This window comes from Rhea americana, unplaced genomic scaffold (assembly GCF_003343005.1).
Source record: "Rhea americana isolate MKP2758 unplaced genomic scaffold, rheAme1 scaffold_2, whole genome shotgun sequence".
Lineage (NCBI taxonomy): Eukaryota > Metazoa > Chordata > Aves > Rheiformes > Rheidae > Rhea > Rhea americana.
Genome location: NW_028186149.1, coordinates 11,965,553 through 11,984,290, shown reverse-complemented (window position 1 = coordinate 11,984,290; position 18,738 = coordinate 11,965,553). Strand labels below are relative to the sequence as shown.

The 18,738-nt window shown below is 36.5% G+C and overlaps 1 protein-coding gene across 3 annotated transcripts; it reads right to left on the bottom strand.

The window, feature by feature from the left end:
* Nucleotides 1–364: 364 nt before the first annotated feature.
* SPATA1 (spermatogenesis associated 1) lies at nucleotides 365–18,732 on the bottom strand. 3 transcript variants are annotated; one of them, XM_085303501.1, is made up of 14 exons: nucleotides 18,683–18,732; nucleotides 17,282–17,412; nucleotides 16,273–16,379; nucleotides 13,240–13,357; nucleotides 11,119–11,172; nucleotides 10,693–11,023; nucleotides 10,338–10,586; nucleotides 8,362–8,506; nucleotides 8,162–8,222; nucleotides 6,265–6,382; nucleotides 5,394–5,519; nucleotides 3,454–3,623; nucleotides 1,304–1,402; nucleotides 365–469 (listed from the first exon to the last, which is right to left on the bottom strand). In XM_085303501.1, exons 2-14 carry the CDS (start codon nucleotides 17,315–17,317, stop codon nucleotides 365–367), a joined length of 1,719 nt encoding a protein of 572 aa, XP_085159627.1. In that variant the 5' UTR covers nucleotides 17,318–17,412; nucleotides 18,683–18,732. The 3 variants fall into 3 exon arrangements, with proteins under 3 accessions (XP_085159627.1, XP_085159626.1, XP_085159628.1); XM_085303500.1 differs by lacking the exon at nucleotides 18,683–18,732 and having other exon boundaries at nucleotides 17,282–17,843; XM_085303502.1 differs by lacking the exons at nucleotides 365–469; nucleotides 1,304–1,402; nucleotides 18,683–18,732 and adding an exon at nucleotides 1,423–1,672 and having other exon boundaries at nucleotides 17,282–17,843.
* Between the last annotated feature and the right edge of the window lie 6 nt (nucleotides 18,733–18,738).

Sequence of the window (18,738 nt, the reverse complement as noted above, 5' to 3'; positions counted from 1 at the left end):
CTTATAGGAATACTTGCTTAGCAGGTATTTTGTTTACAAAAGACTATCAACATACTCATAAGATGATATTACAAAATTCATTAATTTGCACATTTAAAATAATTTGGTTTTGTTTTAGGCACCTTACTATGTTAAACTGCATGGTTACATAGCTGAGTAGTGTTACAATAAGAGTGAGATTTAAAAAGAAGGGAGTTGTAGTACCTCAGTATCTTGGTATACAAATTTCACAACATTTACATATTTGATGTCTTTTTACAACAGAACTTTAAGAATATAAAAACAAATGGCTTTGAAATTCTGAGCTGCTACATACACTACAGAGCTTCAGCAGAGCTTACAGGTGCAAAGTTATGTCATCCCCTTAAATTCCTAATTTTCCAGACTGGAGAATGAAAGCTGAATGAATCTTCTTCTGTGTCAGTTCTGCTCTCAGTGCTCGTAAATCAGATGCTGCCTGTTTTCTCATCTACAGAAGAACCAGTAATTTTAGGAATTGCCATTTACAGATATTTTTAGAATTGACATGCATAGATGTTTAAGATTAAATCAAAGATAAAAAGATACAGTGTCTATATGCAGCCAGCCYGCATGAAATTTGATTTTTTTTTTCATGTCTAACTAGATAGCCTAGTTCTAAGCACTGCTTTCTTCCGTATTTTGCCTTGGTGTTTTCAAGAGTCAAGCCTGGAATTCAGCCTTYTCTTCCCTCCTCCTTATACCCAGCTTTAGGAGCTCTGGTGAGTACAGCCACCCTAGACTAAGAAATGTGCRTGGGTATTCTCTGCCACTCAAGACAGATTTCATGAATTCTACAGCTAAGATAGCTAAACAGCAAGATAGCTGAAAAGCTGTCTAGTGTTAATACCCTACCAYGCTCCACCTTCCTGAGGAATCCACAGGCAGACCCATGATGGAAGATGAAACACGCGCTCAGGCTGGACCACCACTTCCATTTTGTTCCTTGTACTAGGATTTTTTTTTCCAACCATGATATGCTACTATGTTCTTTTACAGTTAAGCAGTTCTATGAGAGACTAAAGCTCAGCTTAGACAGTACCTTGAAATTTTAAGTGGTGCTTGAATGCARTGCATTCAAAATCATCTAATAACCTTATGTTAGCATGAGTAATTTGGCTTAAGTGATAAAGCAACAATGACAACCAATACCATAGAAATTCAAAATAAGAACTGTTCAGCTAATACTTATGTCTTCCAGTGTTTGTAGAGGATCAGCATTTTTACACAGAATAACATTTCCACTGTTTTGATTAAAAAGCTCGCTAGGATAAAAGGAGAGTACCTTAATTTCTATTACGAGTTTCATTTTTGTGTCATCCAGCTGCCTCCTCAGTTGATCAATATCGTGCTGTAGTGTAATAATCTGGATGACTGTATTATTCTGTGTGAAACAACAACATAAAAGYTTTTATATATTTCCACATTACTAGATAATATATCTCTTCAGTCAGAGGGTGTGAATTCCCCACTCAGAAATAATTCCCCTAAACTCTTTTTTTTCCAAATTTTACCCCCTCCTAGTTTCTAATACAAGCTTGGCAATCTTGTTTTGAGTACCTTAGTCTGTAAACACTTGCCCTTCCATAGAGGGCAGCTGTCTTCAACAATGAGTCCTTCAGCGAGGTGTGAAAAGTTCTTCCATTCCCTGTTGCTTTGGGAAGTTAAGATCCAGATCAGATCTCTTGAGTAATAGCACAGYATTTTGCCATTAGTTTTTATGGCTACTTCCCACATATAATAAAAAGTCACACTTCAGATAGTTCTCCCCCCCCCCTTATAGGCTTACCATTGCTCTATCCTATAGGCTGTGCATTTACTGATGGGACTGCTACATCATGTCAATGTCTAGTGCAGATAAAGCCATCATTTCAGCAGTAGCTGTGGATGGTTCTAGTTTTGTTTGAGTGAGTTAACTTGTAAAACTAAAATTCTTATTTTCAGAATGGACATTCTGACACTCAGCCACTGTAAGTGAGTCACCCTYGGTCCCTCCAAGTCTGTAACTCTGAGGAACAGGTGCGCATGTGGTAATTGTCTCTTGATGTTCCACGCCTTTAAAAATACAAAAGTGCCAGCTGAAGCAAATGATGTGATCAGGCTGCTCACACAAAGAGTCATTAGGTGGTAACTGTAGCTGTCTGTTAACTCCTGCAGTAAGCACTCCCCCCASCACCCCCAGGAGATTTAGCAGTCTGTGTCGGAGGGTCCAAGGGCCATCTCTTGACACAACGCAGCTGTGTGACCTTGACTCAGAGGGCTGCAAATTGCAGAGRACACCAGGGAGGGCAGTCAGCCTAGTTGGGGGCTGCTCAGGCATCACTGGATCCTGGATTGTCGGGTTGAATCATCACCATTACCGGTGCTGAAAGGGCCAGTGGAAGGTGCCAGCTCAGCAGCACMGTGGATCAGTTCCCTGGAGCCCAGAGGTTGTCCCTTCCCACTCTGACAGATGCCAGCCTCTCCAGCAGAGCCTCCTCCCGTGATGATCAAGGGTGGAGAGCAGACTAGTGCTTAATCTAACAGCTTGTTAAATCCTTGCTAGCGTCTGTGTGTGTTGGCCAATAAATAATTGCTTTATGCATTTAAGCTGTGCRTAGCCTTGTATAGTCTCTTTATGCCTAGCTAAAGATGCCCCCCCAAAAACTAATACCCCCAAAAACCTGACCCCCCAATAAAGAGGCAATAACGTATCTGAACTCCCAACATAGCTAATAATATGTTGTATCAACCCTATTAATTCTTCCATAGTTTAGCTATTTATCTTAAGACAGTTCCAGTAATATGTATTTTAGWTTGTATCCCAGCTTTTAGATGAAAGCATAATACATATGCTTCTTACAGTTTATTTTTCCTACGCTCGTTTCAGATTTGCTGGCAGACTTGCTTCTATGAAAGCATTTAGAAAACTGGCAGATTTAAACTATTGGGAGGGGTATTTTCTCCATTTCTTTTATCTTTTTATTTATYCCTCTCTGAGCTTCCCATGATTTGACACCAACAATGTATTTCCATTAACATTCTCATAGCTGCACAACAGTTCAGGTACAACCACTCCAAATGCCTCTGGGATCTTCTTTTCTCCTCCAAACACAACTAGAATTCATTACCTCTGTACTTGAAATTGGGGGATAATGAGAACCACGTGGAACTGAAAAATTCATTAATCATACTGAACAACAGAGTTTTTGCCATCAGAGGCTATCATACAAACAAAAAGCAGGAAGACTCAACTTGTCAGACTCAAGCACTTCTTTAGTCTTATTAAGAACAGGATGCAGTAATTCTGTATTGGCCCCACCTCAGCTCACTGAAAGACATTTGGTTGTTAGAGCCAGTTTATACACTGGCTGATGATGAATTGGTTACTTGCATTTATATTAAAAAAAAAAAAAAACAGACTGTGTAAAAAAATTAAATAACATGCACAAATACCTTRGAATTTGTTGTATTATTTGGTCGTTTTCGGGTATCTCTGGCTTCCAGCTGCAGAAGTAATTTCTGGTAGTAAAACTCTAAATCTTGTCGTAGTTTGTTTAAAATGTCCTCCAGTGAAATTGTAGCTTTCTTTGTTTCGAAGTACTTCTTTTTCCATTCCTCACGAACTACGTAGGAAAACCACAGTATTATTTAGTCTTGATCACCTTATCGTAAGWTGTTCTAAAGACAGTAATAACCAACAGATCTTACAAGAGTCAGTTAGCCAATATGCCTATTAAAACATGGCAGTAGATTTCATTAATTAAAAGACTTTGCCAAAGTGACATTTGCTACAAATTGCAACAGAATTTTCTGAACAAGTAATCACCTAAACAAAAGGCTCTATCTGTCCTCTGAGACATGACAGCAGCTCCAGAACCTAAGTTCCCTTCAGCCTGGCAGTTCTGCATTTTTTTGGCTGAAAARGAGCTCTAGACCTGGGAAGACAGGTATGCCCAACACCATCTGAAGTCCACAGCTTCACAGTAACAGAATTAGGAGCTTTATGTAGAATGAGCTTTGCAGGGCTACAGATTTTGAACAACTTAGTTTATGTAGAACTCTGAAGATTTATGGGAAACAGTTATTTACGTTTAACTATGACTCCTTGGGCTACACTGTTAATATATTATCAGCAACTGGCACATATGTACCCCCCATATTTGATGTGGCAGTCGTATGGCCAAGATACATCTGCCAGTCTGCACTGTGTCTTAAATGCTTCTTTCTCTCAAGGCTTACCTTAGGAAAGCAGGAAACTACTACTCAGCTACTTAYTTACCAAAAGCATCCAGCTGTTGCAGGACTACAGAACATACAACTTAGAGTGACTGTCACTGTGACAATCATAGGAGAAAATTAAATATAGACTGTATTGCTGTTCCTACAGTATATGATGTGCCCGTCATACCTTATGAAGAAACATGTTTGTTTGTGAAAGCACTTTTATGATACTCTTCAGGTCTGACTAAAATAATTGGGAGGTAGAGGCACTTCTGTAAGAACCTGCAAAAGCTGTTTGAATTCTTGTGAAATAATCTTTACCTCACTGGATGACATAATTTAAGACAATGCATTTAGGAGTTATCTAAGCAGGGTAAATCAGCTTGTCTGCAGCGCCATGCTACCACAAATTCTCTGCTTCTAGTACCCAAGCTTGCTTTTTTTTTWAAATGTGACTTCACCATGCTGCAGAGTACRATGTAGCCGTGCCCTTAGAGAACAGCTGGAAGAAATGGCTTGTCCTTTCAATAAAGCTACAAACAATCTAGCTGAGACTCCCAGTGATTCAGCTGTACTTAAGTACAAAGACAGTGCTCTCAAAACATTGACGTACAACTGGAAGTGTAACTAACTCCTTTCTGTATAACTGGAATGTGACTTAGGGAGGCAAGTTTAAGTGTTCACTTGAAAATTTTAACAACATTTGCAGAGGATTTCAATGAGATTCTACCCTTGTTAAAAATGCTGAATACCATTTGACAAGAGATATAAAAAGTATTATGCTGGTGGACTGAATGGAAGTCCTAATAGAACCTGAGTAAGCACCACGGTCAAAGGTGGTTTTAGAATAGGTGAATTGCCTTGGGCCTCAAACAATGAAGAAGTCTGAAGTAGCTCTCTGGATACTCTATGTCTATATCTGACATAACTTCAATGGTTTATAAAAGTCAGGATTTTTTTTTTAGATTTAAAAGACTGCCACAAGGAAGTGGAAGCAGACATTTCYGCCTTGAATCTTTCTACCATACTGTTATACAAAGGAACCTTCTCAGAGCTTCTGCTTAGCCAACTACTCTCTCTGTAATTAAGCTGACAAAAAGACAAACATTTTCACATTGGTTTTCATGTCACTTCTCAATCATTCCAAGTTCCAACAGAAATGAAAAGTGTACCATGGTATCTCCTCAGYTTATTTTGTTCCAGTAGCCCTTTGGCTTTTTTGATCAGGTCTTCTCTAGTTCTTTCCATGCACCTTCTGTCTTTCTTCATCTGCTGCAGTTGTTCTGCCATCTTGTTTTCTAAAAACATAATTATATTTAGCAAGTGTTTGGATACTGTAAGGGGGAAAGATCCAATCAAGATTTTCATAATGCACCTTAAAAAAAAAAAGAGAAATCCAACATGCATCCAGCCATTCTTATGCACACGAACAAGTAAGTACCCCTTTAAATGCCTAGAATCACTAAAACTGCTGTCAGAACATTTTCAGCTATATATTGCATATGTTGAAAACTGCTGCCATAAGGCCAGAAAAAAACCTCTAGAGGACTATTTCCTGCTTAAAATATTTTGTGACGTTAACTGTAGCAAAATGTTTCCTTAAACTCAACTAGTATAGGCAGACTAACCTATTTCAAGCTTTCCCTAGTCTGCAACAATGAGTCAATCACCTCCCCTCTCACTAAACATCCTTCTTCTGGATCATGGGTGACAATTCTTAGCCATACTAGTAGCAGTCATCTTAGCCACATTCTCACTTCAGCTGACAGTATTTTAGCCAGTTTCGCTTATTACCTCCTATCCACAAGACCACAAGAGAGTTTTCAAACACTGGGAAACTCTGTCATGTTCTGTGAACAGCTATGTAATGATAACTGCTTGGAATTTTCCAACCACAAATTAACCTTTGTAACAAGATTGTGAACAAATGCATGTACATACATACAAGTTCTTCAATAAAATAAATATTTCTGTCTTCATTAACTAACTGTTCAGTTTTGATTTCGTTCAATCCCCTTTGATCTTCTGGATGCATGTACTTACTTTCTGCCTGACTTGCAGGAACTTGAGTTGGATTCACAGAAAGTGCCAGAAAAGGTGGGCTAGGAGGAGAGAGATAGTCTTTTGGACATGTAAGATGATTTTGGTTGTTCTCATCTGCCTAGAGAGTGAAAGGAAACAACAATAACATGATTTGTAATCCTAAATAGTTACATTGCATTCTGTGTTATTGGTAGAGATGTTGATTACTAAATTCCAAACAGCTAGACCTCTGCAAACAAAATTGCAGAGGGAAACATGAGGGCAAAATCTGGCCCAAAGTAATTTACCATCCCCAAGGATTAAAAGAGAAAGAAAAAACTTAGAAGAAAATACTTTTTTGAGATTCACATTGGCTTGTAGAGCTCACAGAAGAATATTTTACTTAGTAACTAATAAAAATCGATACAGAAAGAGTTAAACATAGTTAAATATGGATTTCCACACTGCCACATATCAGTTAAACAGAATGCCAGTATTTTATAACTAGAATGGGCTACTTCACACACACTTGAGAGAGATACTTTATTAAGTAAGTAAGTGGTGAATCTTTCAGTAGCCATGAAAAATTACCAAATTCCAAGATTTTTTATAATCTCGTATYGTGTAAGTTTCTTTTCACTGACAAATTAAGGCATTTATCTACAGCTAGCTTTTACACTCTACAGCAGTATATAAACTATACAGATACATGCATTAATACTTGCCATATCAAATTCTCTGTGATAAGGAAAGAATTCTTTTCAGAAACTATACTTTACAGAACTGGTATGAGGTTCCTTCTGAGCACAAACAATACCTTAAAAATATTTTTTCAATAACCAAAGCAAGGTGAAAATTGAAACAGTAATTAATTCCACAGGCAAATCCACAGATGAAAAACTTAGCAGTAGAACATATGCTTTTGGCAAAGGAAGTAATATTTTTATTAGACCAAATGGGAGTAGGCAAAATAGACAAGTTTGGCATCTCTGAAGAAAGGTCAGTGTCCCTGAAATCCCTCTTTGCTTAAAAGYTTTGCAGAACTATATGTGAAAATACTGAGAACTGTCCTTTCTTTTCAGATCTCTTTCAGAAAGGCAGCCTACAGCATGATTCCATCTGCTCTCTCTGTCTTCTCTCCTTCAAAAAAATGTAGACTATCTCTAAATATTCCTGTGCATGTCCATAATCCCACAAGTTACTGACACCACCATGAAAGACTGGAAGTAACAGTCCTGAGAACTGATTGCTTAGCAAAGGCTAGACTACCCATTTCTAAAGTAAAATTTATAAAAGCAGATTTTCAGTTTCATTATTATTTTCATAAGACTCTAACTTCTAACTACCAGACAAAAATCACTTCAGTACAAAAGCTCAAGTGAGTTCTACCTATTCATTCCCTAATATCAGTGTTTAATGGTGTACATACGCTTGCATRTGGGTGCTTTGTATCTTTCTAACTTTGTTCCAATTATGCTGTCTTGTATATATTTTAAAGAATTGTAGAGGTCTTTTATTAGAAGTTTTGCTTGATTAAAGACTTGCTTTTAAGATTTATCCCACATGAATTTATAAAAATGTCACTAAAAAACCAATATAACACTATGGTCAAACAACTAGAAGAAACATCCAGCTAACATTAGTAAGACTGGGATAATTACTCTATATCTACTTCCTATTAAATGATAGCCACTGCAATAACATCTTTTGAGGATTTCATTGTTTCATAAATAGTTTTTCATCAGCAAATCTGCAAAGTAGCAGAGTGTGAATTAAATTTTCTGAATTATTCTCAAGCCTATATTTGAATATTTCATTTTCTAAGGAGTTAGCTGTCTTATAAAATTAGACTATTTCTCTATGGAGGGTTATGTTTATTGCTTCACACTACTAATACATGTTAGCTGGGAAAACGTACCTGATTATCCTGTTTTTCACCAGGATCAGCTACAGACCTGACAACTCTGTACTGTTGCAAGCTAAAGATAAAACAAAGACGCAAGAGAAAAAATTATGTAATTAAATGCTTTTCTTTTGTATTTTCTTTTATTTGAAGATTTTAAATAAGTTTCTAGTCACAAATTATCCATTCTTTTATCAGAATCATTAATTACTAACCTTTGGTTACTATGTATATGTTCTATGGTTTGGTCTTCCCACATTTTAGGGATTCCAGAATCCTGTGTTCTACTCCTTCTTAGATTGGTATCTTCTTGATGGTTGTTATTTTCCATGTTGGTGACTAGCAATTTGGGGTTTAGTTCTGTGACAAGAAAATGATCAAAATGTTCAATTTTATTTTAAAAGACAAGCTTTTTTTGAGTGCCAATGCCTTGACTTTCCAACCTGTCTTAGAAATTCAGTGAATCAATTCAATAAACTTTTCTCTGTGGTACAGCAATGTTGTATGAATAACAGAGGAAAGAAATAAAGGTGAAAAATGGCCTTCTGGTTTTGAGAATTTTATATAAAAGTAATTCTAGTAACTAGTACAGGGAATGATAACACAAATAAGGAAACCACTTAATTATTTCACCTTTCTTAAATTAATTTTGTATCTAACACTTCCTACCTTTAAATGACTGAAGATTCCCTATAAACTGGAGACAGCAAAGAAAGTGACAGCAAAATGTTTTGCATTTAATATGTTAACRAATAAATGTTATCTGCTTAAAAATATCTACAAAATAAAGACATATTTCAAAAGAAAGTTGCTGAATGACTTTACCTGTATCTGGCAAAATCCTACAGCCTTCATCATTCAAAACTACATTTCAGAAAACTTGTTTTATCTTTATTATATATATAATATTTATATTATTATATTAGTAACATTTATCAATCATATATGTATACACACACATAAATGCACATGTGCACACGTGTTTGTGTATATTTACCTAACTCATATTTCAGTTAATATGGTGATAGAAGGACAGAGCTATTTTTGACAGATTATGACTGAAAACTGAAATTACTGAAAAGTCATATGAGAAAACCTTGTCTAACACACTCTTCATACAACTCTCAAAATTACAATATCAAAATTTTGTTTTCTAATTCAAAGTGCTGGATACCCAGAGGATTGTTTTAGTTAAGCTCTACAAGGTGCCAATACCTATGAAATTTGAATATTGCTTCATTCAATAACTGCGCATTAGAAATTTATAATAGAAAAGGGCCACCTTTGTACATTAGCAGTAAAATTCTATTCTATTCAAATATTGAGACTTGTCTCTTAAAACTATTTCTTCAAAAACAACTTAGGCTGCAATTTTAATGCTAATATCAAAACAGTGGTCATTCAAATCCAATTTAAATATTTCCACAATTTCTTTCTTCACCATTACTAAAAATTTAGGAATAATTAGAATACTAGATAAGTGTTCAGAGACTTAACGGCCTTTAGTATCCATAAGACATCCCAATTTAAAGGAAGTAGTAGCTCATAGATCCCTTTAAAAAAAAAACATTTCTGGTTTTGGCATAAAACTGCTGGCCTAGCTACTTCATCTGTGCTTCACACAGACATCTCTCCATACTTTTGTACTATTTTCCACTGCAGTTGAGTCAGAGAGTCCTCTCACCTCAGTCTTAAGAATCACACTGTTCAATAGAATAAAAATAGATCAATGTTATATCAGAGAGAGAGGAGAAAACACTCTTCCTCCAGCAGTAATGTAGCTAAGGGTAAAATGGCAATGRAAGTAAGTGAGTAAATTGCTTTCCCTGATATATTGATAACACGATTTATTAATTTTTAACTTGTCTTGAATTATAATTATGGGATCATCTTCCTAGCTTTACAAATAACAAGTGGCAGCTTAGTAATTTGTTTTCATACAAAAAAGATTAGACAAACGCATCAATTATATTAAAGTGCTTCCTAAATCAGTAGCTAGTGATAAAGAATGGCTAATCAAAAGTAAAAACTATAGCTCTTCGAAAGATACTTTTCTAATAAAAAATTAGAATAATGTTCTGATAGCAATTTTCCAAATTATGCTATGACTAAAGATTCTTTGTAATCTTACATTTGCTGTGCCTACTTCCTAAAAAGCACGCTTTCAGAAAAAGATAACAAGGAACAGTACCCTTTTGATATTTAACGTAATTTGTAGGGGTTGGGTTATTCTGGCCTTGTTCATCACTGTGATTTACATGAAGAGTAAGAGCAGGTCCTTTGGCTTTGTCATTCCATTCAGGAGCATTATGCTCTTTTTGATCCTGTCTAGGATGGTTTTGCTGAGGGTTCTGTAATAACATACAGTTCTTCYGAGATTCCCCATCTGCAGTATTTGAATTACTTGGCACAAAGAGAGCTCCACTGGATCCATTTTGAGCTGCACAATAATTGACATTGAGAAAGAGAAATATTATTTTATTGCAGATGTTAACCATAGTAGCTATTCTTCTCCTCTTCTCCTTCACTACATTGGATAAACTTACCTTTCTCTCTAAACTGAACTGGTTTTTCTTGAATTCTGCTGTTCTGGCCTTGCTCATGATTTGCGTGAAAAACCAGAACAGACTCTTTCTCACCCCATTCCACAGAACTGTGCACTTCCTGATTTTCTAGCAGATGACTGCTTTGTCTGCTTTCTAAAAATCGTTTACTTTTCTCATTTTTTGCCCGGGGATGACTGGATAATCTTGATCCATGACTAAACCTATTAGCTTCTGCATTAAAGTGATGTCTTTCTTGATGTGATGATGATAATGGATAAACATCTTCAAAGTATTCCACTCCAGGTAATAAATATAATTCAGGATAAAGTGCCTAAAATAAGCAGTATGTTAATCAGACATAAAAGAAGCAATGTGTAGTGTAAGAAGTTTTTGAAAACGATAGTTTAAAAGCCATATAATACATACATAAGGAGGAGCAAATGACTTCAGTTCTAGTTCTGCTTCTTGCTTTGCTTTCACCTTGGAAGATGAAGAATGAAAGTGTAACCAATAAAATACGTTTTTAACAGTAATGTTGAATATTACTATTTATATATTCCATCATCATCTTTACATGTTACATTTTTCTTAATCAATATTGTCTTCTGGAATGACCTGATGGGGGAGAAACAACACAGAATACTATTTTGTTTTCTGACATGGCACTGAAACATTTTGTCTAGTTTTCAAACTCTAAATCATATCCACAAGAGTACCTGGAAATCGGAATAAACATTTTTATCTTTTGCACTTTCGTTCAAAGGACTTGATTCAAATATCAAAGCAAAACAAAGTATTCGACTGTTTTCACCAGAAGTTGCTTCAAGTTGAATCTAAATAGAAGTGACAAGTTTGTATGCTCTATTCACCTTATACAATGTTGCAAAATATTTGATGTATATAGAAAAAAAATTACAACTCTCCTGAACACTTCTATATGTTTCTTGAATGTATTGTTTATCTTAATTTCCATTGTGTGATACAATTTCTGATTTCAACATAGTTCTCCTAAAAAACAAAATTTATGATAATCAATGTATGTACTCCAGTAGAGAAAAATAAATCTAAGCTTACATTTAAATAACGAAATAATTAAATTGAACTTAGTTTGGGGCCATGTTCTGTTCTCAGTTATGGCCAGGCAATGCCATTGATTCACTGTTAYATTCATACACTATATGAAAGAAAATGAAGAGAAAACGAGCAAGTTTTTGGTTTATTTTTCATTTAAAGGCCCTAACTCTGCAAGTAGGCTACAGCTTTTAGTATTGCTTACATTGTTACTATTGTGAAACAGAAGACTGGGGGGGGGGGAAACACTACAAATATTTGATCATGGAGATATAATTGCATGAGGTTACCATGCCCCTAAACAACAAATAAACCACTTTGTCGGTTTACTKCTTTACCCTTCCTTACAAAGTTAAATACCAAGCAATAGAAAATCCCCCAAATTAAAACTCTAATTTGTTGCTAAAAGTCTTCATTTGTTTCTACTAATATCTTTAATTCCCTGATTAATACAGAAAAATTTTATTATATTCCTGACATTCTCAACAAAGCTGCAAAATTTCTCCATTTACATCAACTATCAGTGGGGGCATAAATATACAATCTTACTTAATACCACCCAGTTAAAAACACTTGAATTATTTGAAAACATTTGCATTTTTCTAGATTTATATTCTGTCACAGTCTTTCAGTTTGTCTTCATGTATTTCTAATGGCACATTATTAATAATTATTCTAGTCTTCTACAGGGGTAATGTTCCCAATGACTACAAAGGAGATAAAGATCAGCACCAAATTTACAGCTTGTAATTAACTCCCAACCTGTGAGAAGTGAATCAGAAGTGAAAAAAATGTTCTGTACTTACACAAAGATTTAAGTGACGTATTATATAATAAACATTTAGACTGATTTTCAATTTTATTTAATCTTTGGCTTATAACTAGCTATGCATAGAATCAATGTGAGGAACAGTTAACATTTAGATAGCCAGCTTTTTGATGGCCTAAATCTCAGCCTGTATTACTGGACTAAATAGAAATGTACAGGCAGAGGAGTGTCCCACCACAGACTGATCTTAGAGGCCACTGTGAAGATCATAGCAGGAACCTTTAGAGGAATTCTGACATATTCMATTTTCACTGAAAACTCTTCAAGTACCATACTCCTGACCATGTACTGCTAATAATGACCACAGTGGAGAATTTCTTGTTTACAACTAAATTTGTCATATTTAATCAACAATCAATCTACTGATTTATCAAAACTAGTATCTTCCACTGGATGGCAAAAAATTATGTCTGATGCTTTAAAAGATGTTTCTAATATACCTGGCCAGCGCTGCCTGTATTTGGGGTAGTAGTTCTGATAAGAGCTTATGCGCCAACACGTGTAAGAACAAATGCTAGCAGTGCTCCCAATGTTATCTCTGTTTTTTAAATACTATTCCTGATAGTGTCTAATCTGCAGGAACTAAATCCTTTGTTTACATTAAAAAGCAGAATAGCACTAGAAGGAGGAAAAAAGTATTAACTTACCACTGCTAGTTTTTTCCCAATGCATTTTAAAAATATAAATTTATCTGCAACTGCAGCTCCACCCAGGTACTCTCCAAGCTTCTCCCGCAGCACTCTTAGTGTGATGTGAGGAGACACCCTAGAATGTTGTTATTCATTAATACGTCTGTAAGATCAAATAACGATGGCTAGTTAGTAAGAGAGGGAAGGTAATGCTACACACACATTGGCTTGCATGAAGAGAATGACCAAAAACGGGAATCATGTTCCTGGAATTGAATCTAATTACATACAGTCTGGGTGTGGTAGAGTCAGGATATTACATCAAATTATGGTAGTCTGTATTACAAAGACTGTCATAATATTAGCTGACAATATTCATGTTTTAGGAACCCATACAAAAAGAGAATATTGAAAGACCTGAACCTTGAAAAAGACCCCCTTTATAATGCTTTTGTTCATCTGCACATGAATAACAAAAATAATGAAAACTGAAGTAAAGCAGTTTGCCAGGTGGCAAAGTTAAAGAGGGCTAGTCAAAGACTGCAGAACATACACTTTCAGGCACTACGCACTAGAAGAGACTTCATGACTGTCCACTTTAAATGCCAAACACATCCCTCTGATTTTATCTTCTCCAACATAAATTCACAACAGGGTGTGTGCATGTATGTACACATGCAAATGTATTTTAAATCAAAACCAAACACTTCAGTGCAAACCTTTCTACTATAGCTACAGGATGAGAGAGAGACGATGCAAATACAAATTACATCATTTAATGTACTACTGGAAACCCTGCAAATATTGAAGTATGAGCTCMGTATGGAAATCACCACAGAATGAAAAGCATCTCCACAGAATAAATCAAAATGTGCAAGAAGAATGCACAAGTTCTTCAGTAGAACATAAGCAATTGTGATTAAGTCTATGCTACAACATAAAATAAACCAGGAAGCAAATTCAGGCAGCCTAGGACTTTTCATTATCCATGCTGCTTAACYCTTAGTACACTGTCTAGCATGGTTTCGGCCCAGGTCAGCTATTACTCTTCAAGCAATACATAGACATAGTCTGGGGGATAGCACATCATTCTCAGTACAGACAAGAATGCAACAGGTTCAGCTTCTTCCGCTTGGACAGGCCTTCAGTATTACCCAGCAGGGTTTGCACTTTCAAACAGTCCTATATGCCTTCATTTCACAGCCAAGGTGTGCAAAAAATACTCTCTGTTTCAGCCTATAAAAGTTTTACCCAGTACTTCAGTGGGCTACAATGCTACCTTTACATTATTTGAAACACCTTGGACTTAAGAGGACCCTCCTCAAGATCATAATTCTGCCTCGGAGCACAGGACACGACAAAGGAGATCTAAGGTCAAGTATTCTGCACACTGGACACATGTAGGCCTCACTGCTTGGTCCTATACACTTAGTACCATACATTTAGCCTCTGTTTACTGCTTCCACTTCCTCTTTTTTTTTTTGCCCATATCTGCTGCAGATATTAGCCCTAATTTATTCATATATTTCAAATGTATAAAGAAATATGTGAAGGAGGGATATATAATTCAATATGCATCCTTCCACGTCCCGATACGAGAAGACAGATGATCTATAATTCAAACATCTCTCATTCACCATCATTTTTTCAAGTTCAGAGAAGATATGCCCCTTGAACTGTCCAGTGAAACCCAATAAATGCAAGCTCTTTCACACGGAATTTTAGAACCGAACATCCTTCACTGATAACATCCTCACAATCCAGCATGGAAATCTAAAAACTATATGAACAGCAGGGAATACATCAGATTTAAGGAACTATGATGTATCATAGGAGAAAATTACTTAGGTTATACAGCTCCTGAAACGTACAGCAGAAATGTATCTGAAAGTAGTCAGCTTGCCAGTGGAGCTGCTAGGAACTAGGTATAATGCTCTTCCCTTTTGTTGCCACTGGCTAACAGAAGAATAGTCATATCCACATCACTTGCTTCAGGGTATTACTCTAAAAGTAATGCTAACCAGAGTTCACTGCAGCAACCTCATCTAAAAATGACAGATCAGTTCTGTGGTAAGGAATAAGGAATAAATAAAAAGATCACAGAGCCTGAGAAATCAAGTTCATGGGAGTGAGTACTTCGGGCCATTGATGATTACACACTTAATATTTTCCTCTGATTTTATCATTAATGGAAGTGGCCTATACTGAGACCTAGGAATCCTTTGTTCAGCTGATTCACAGAACAATAGGCTCATAAAGTTCATCACTGGACAGTGCTATCAACAATGATCAAACACTGTTAGTATCTGCAAGATTGTAATTCCCTCCCCTAGATTATAATAAGAAAATATTAAAAAAATATTTTAAGACAGTGATATACCAGCATTGTGCTAGTTATTGCTAATACTAGTTTACTGCAGCATTGCATAGCACACTAGAGAATTATTATTTAGCAACTCCTCCCAAAGGGCTATCTGAGAGCATACATAGCATATGCAGTTGCAGGTAACTGTTCAAAAATATTACTGAAGAAGAAAGAAGCTATACACTTGTGGCTGCATGGGCTGTAATGCTTCCCTCTTAGAAATATGAGTTAAGTTCTTTCTTCAGACTTCAAAACTTCATATACCTATTCCTGGAAAGTTACTGGTTCTTCTGAGATAGTGAGTCTTTTCCATCTCTCCTCTTGAAGCTGGCCCACTGCAGAAATGAATTCAAGATTCTGATAATCAGGCTCCAGAAAAGAAAAAGAACATAAGACTGTGATTTTACAAGGTAAATTATTCTTCAGCAATCCCATTTCAGTGGTCTAGACCACGGGCTGCAATGGGGCTAAGCCTGAAGTGGTTCAGATAGGCGTAATGCTAGTCATGGGTGCCACTTACCCTGCCGGAAATGATCAGAGAACAAGTCTCTTCTGACAGATGTAATTTTACTCTGTAGAGCAAYGTTGGTAGTAAATGACTGAAGGACAGTGTAGAGGAACTCCTATGCATGTGAAGTCAAAAGTTTTATAGGTGCTGTCAGATTCTTGCCTGAGATGAAACTCACCTTATAAATCCAGCTGAGATGAATTTATTAGAAAGAGCTGCAGAAACTGTATTCAGCTTGAAGTTCCACACTTCTTCCGGGACATAAAAAACATGAAGTTCCACCAACTAAATCAAGTAAGAAGATTTGTAACTATAGATATATTATTAAATACTCTTCTTTTGTGCTTTGTTTTCCGTAGTTGGACTTTCAATTTATGGAGGCAGGAATTGTTTCTTTGCTGTTAGTATGTAGATTAGAATCTGCAATGATGTTCTAGATGAAAGCCATGACCAGAACAAATTTTGACCGAATTCCAGCTAATAATAGGCTCAACATCAAAATAATTCACATTAGAACAAGCTCAACAATGAGAGAAAAGACAGCCTATGCTCCTGTTGCATGTCACTGTGACGTCAACGGATAGAGATTACCAAAAATAGTCGATCCTTTGAAGTGTATGTCATGGATACTTGAATACTTCAGCTAAAATTTCARCTTTGTTCAACTCACAAAAACTGCAAGGCCCTGTAAGCCTGATTCAAATGCAGTACAAAGCCCCATAATGAGACCTTGCTAGTTAAAAAAAATAATAATACTTCTCACAATTGTTAACAATATTAGCCATTCTGGAAGCACAGAAGTGCTCTTGGTGATGTCTGTGACAAAAGTAACTCAGCTGGCTCTGAGAAAGTTTACTTAGATTGTGCCCAAATCTGTGATAGTCATGGGACAACTAATAGCTGAGTCTTGATATTTTAGTGAAACTAAAATTGTATTAGCAAGGATGACAAATTTCTGAAAAGGTTTCCATGTAACCAGAAGTTATGCAAAAAGCTATATTAAATATTTCTGCAGCTGTTGAATTATGAAATATAAACAGGAAAAGAATGATTTTTATGTTTACTATGTTAAAAGAAATTTTTTTCTCTCAAGTCTTCTAGAAATGTTGTGAAGTGGCTTATTTTGGGTTTCTTTTTTAATTTAGAAAAACAAAAAAAAATTATAGAAAAAGTATAAGAACTCTCACCTGTGATGTTGGAGGTCTCATTCGACCGAACAACATATTGATCCCCGTACTTGACCACAGTGAATGCCAGATGGGCCTTTTACTTTTCTTTTTGATCTATGCATTCTTTAAGAACGAGTTCCATAATAAATCTGTTATGGGAGAGGTTATTCCATTAATTTCCTTTATTTTCATTTACTTTTCTTCTTTTCTGCTTACAAGAATAAAAAAAAAAAAGCTGTTTCTGGACTGAGGCCAAAAGCTTCTAGCTAACTGTAGACAAATGGGCTCACCACACCTCCTACAGAAGCRAGGATCACCTAAGTAACTTGGTGAATAACATGATCACAGCCATGCAGCTCTGCCAGGATCTACCCCGCAGTACTTCCTCTAATGTTATCTGTCCTCTTCTAAAAATACTTGAGCTGTGTATAATTTTCTATACAACTGCATCACGTATCTAAAGGCACAAAACAGGATTCTTTCAAGTCTAGACTTATCTTTAATAACAGGACAATTGCCGTGAACTGAAGCCAAGTCACACATATACCTCACATTTCACATTACACTGGCTGAGTACGGTATTCCAAAGAAGCTTCACTCTATCAGGTAACCACGTTGGAAAAAATCCTTTTGTAAGCTACTCTGGCCCAATCTTAGCGTTTTTAGGGTTTTTCTTAGCACTCTCATTTGAAGGCTGTTCCAGGACTCACTATTCTATCACTTACAAACCTGCAGAGTTTCAGCCCAGCCAGATGTCCTCCACAGGCATAAACCCACCYGCTGCGTATGTGCCAGCGCTGTCCTTTCACACAAGCCGCTCTTCTTCCCTGGGTTTATCGCACTTGCATTTGGAGAGCGTCGTGCCTCCTCTCCACTTTTATTTGGCTACTTTAAACGTGCCATGGGCTCTGTTAAACAAGCTCTCTACTCTCCTTACCATCTTAACYGCTTCCTTGCACCCCTTCCTGTTCTAATTCAGATTTTCTTGAACATGAGTGAGCAGCCCTGCAAGAAGAGGTCTCGCCCCAGCTATGTACAGCAGAATTAAGATTTCTTCACGTTCATAGGAGAAAAATCTACTTAAAAGAGTCTATGCCGTGGCTATAGTGCCCCTCGGTTAGCTGCATCCAAACACATGCCAGGCTGTAGAGGAGATTCTTCATCTACGTTCTTGGATACTTTCTGCAACAAATATTAACCACCTTCTAAGCTGCAGTCAAGTAAGGYTAATAATTTCATCCACTGTATCTCAAAATAACCTTCTAACCAGCAACTCAGCTCAGAATATCAAAAAGATTTGCTAGCTTGAGCTGAATATCGCTTTCTCATCCGATCTGCCATAGAGATAATGAAAAAAAATCACGTTTTTGTGCCCCCTCGATGTGAGGGGCCTTTCCCAGGAAGCACGCGGGAACTTACCACACAAGCGTAAGCGCAAGCGCAAGCTCCCGCCGCCGGGCACACGGCGGGAGCAC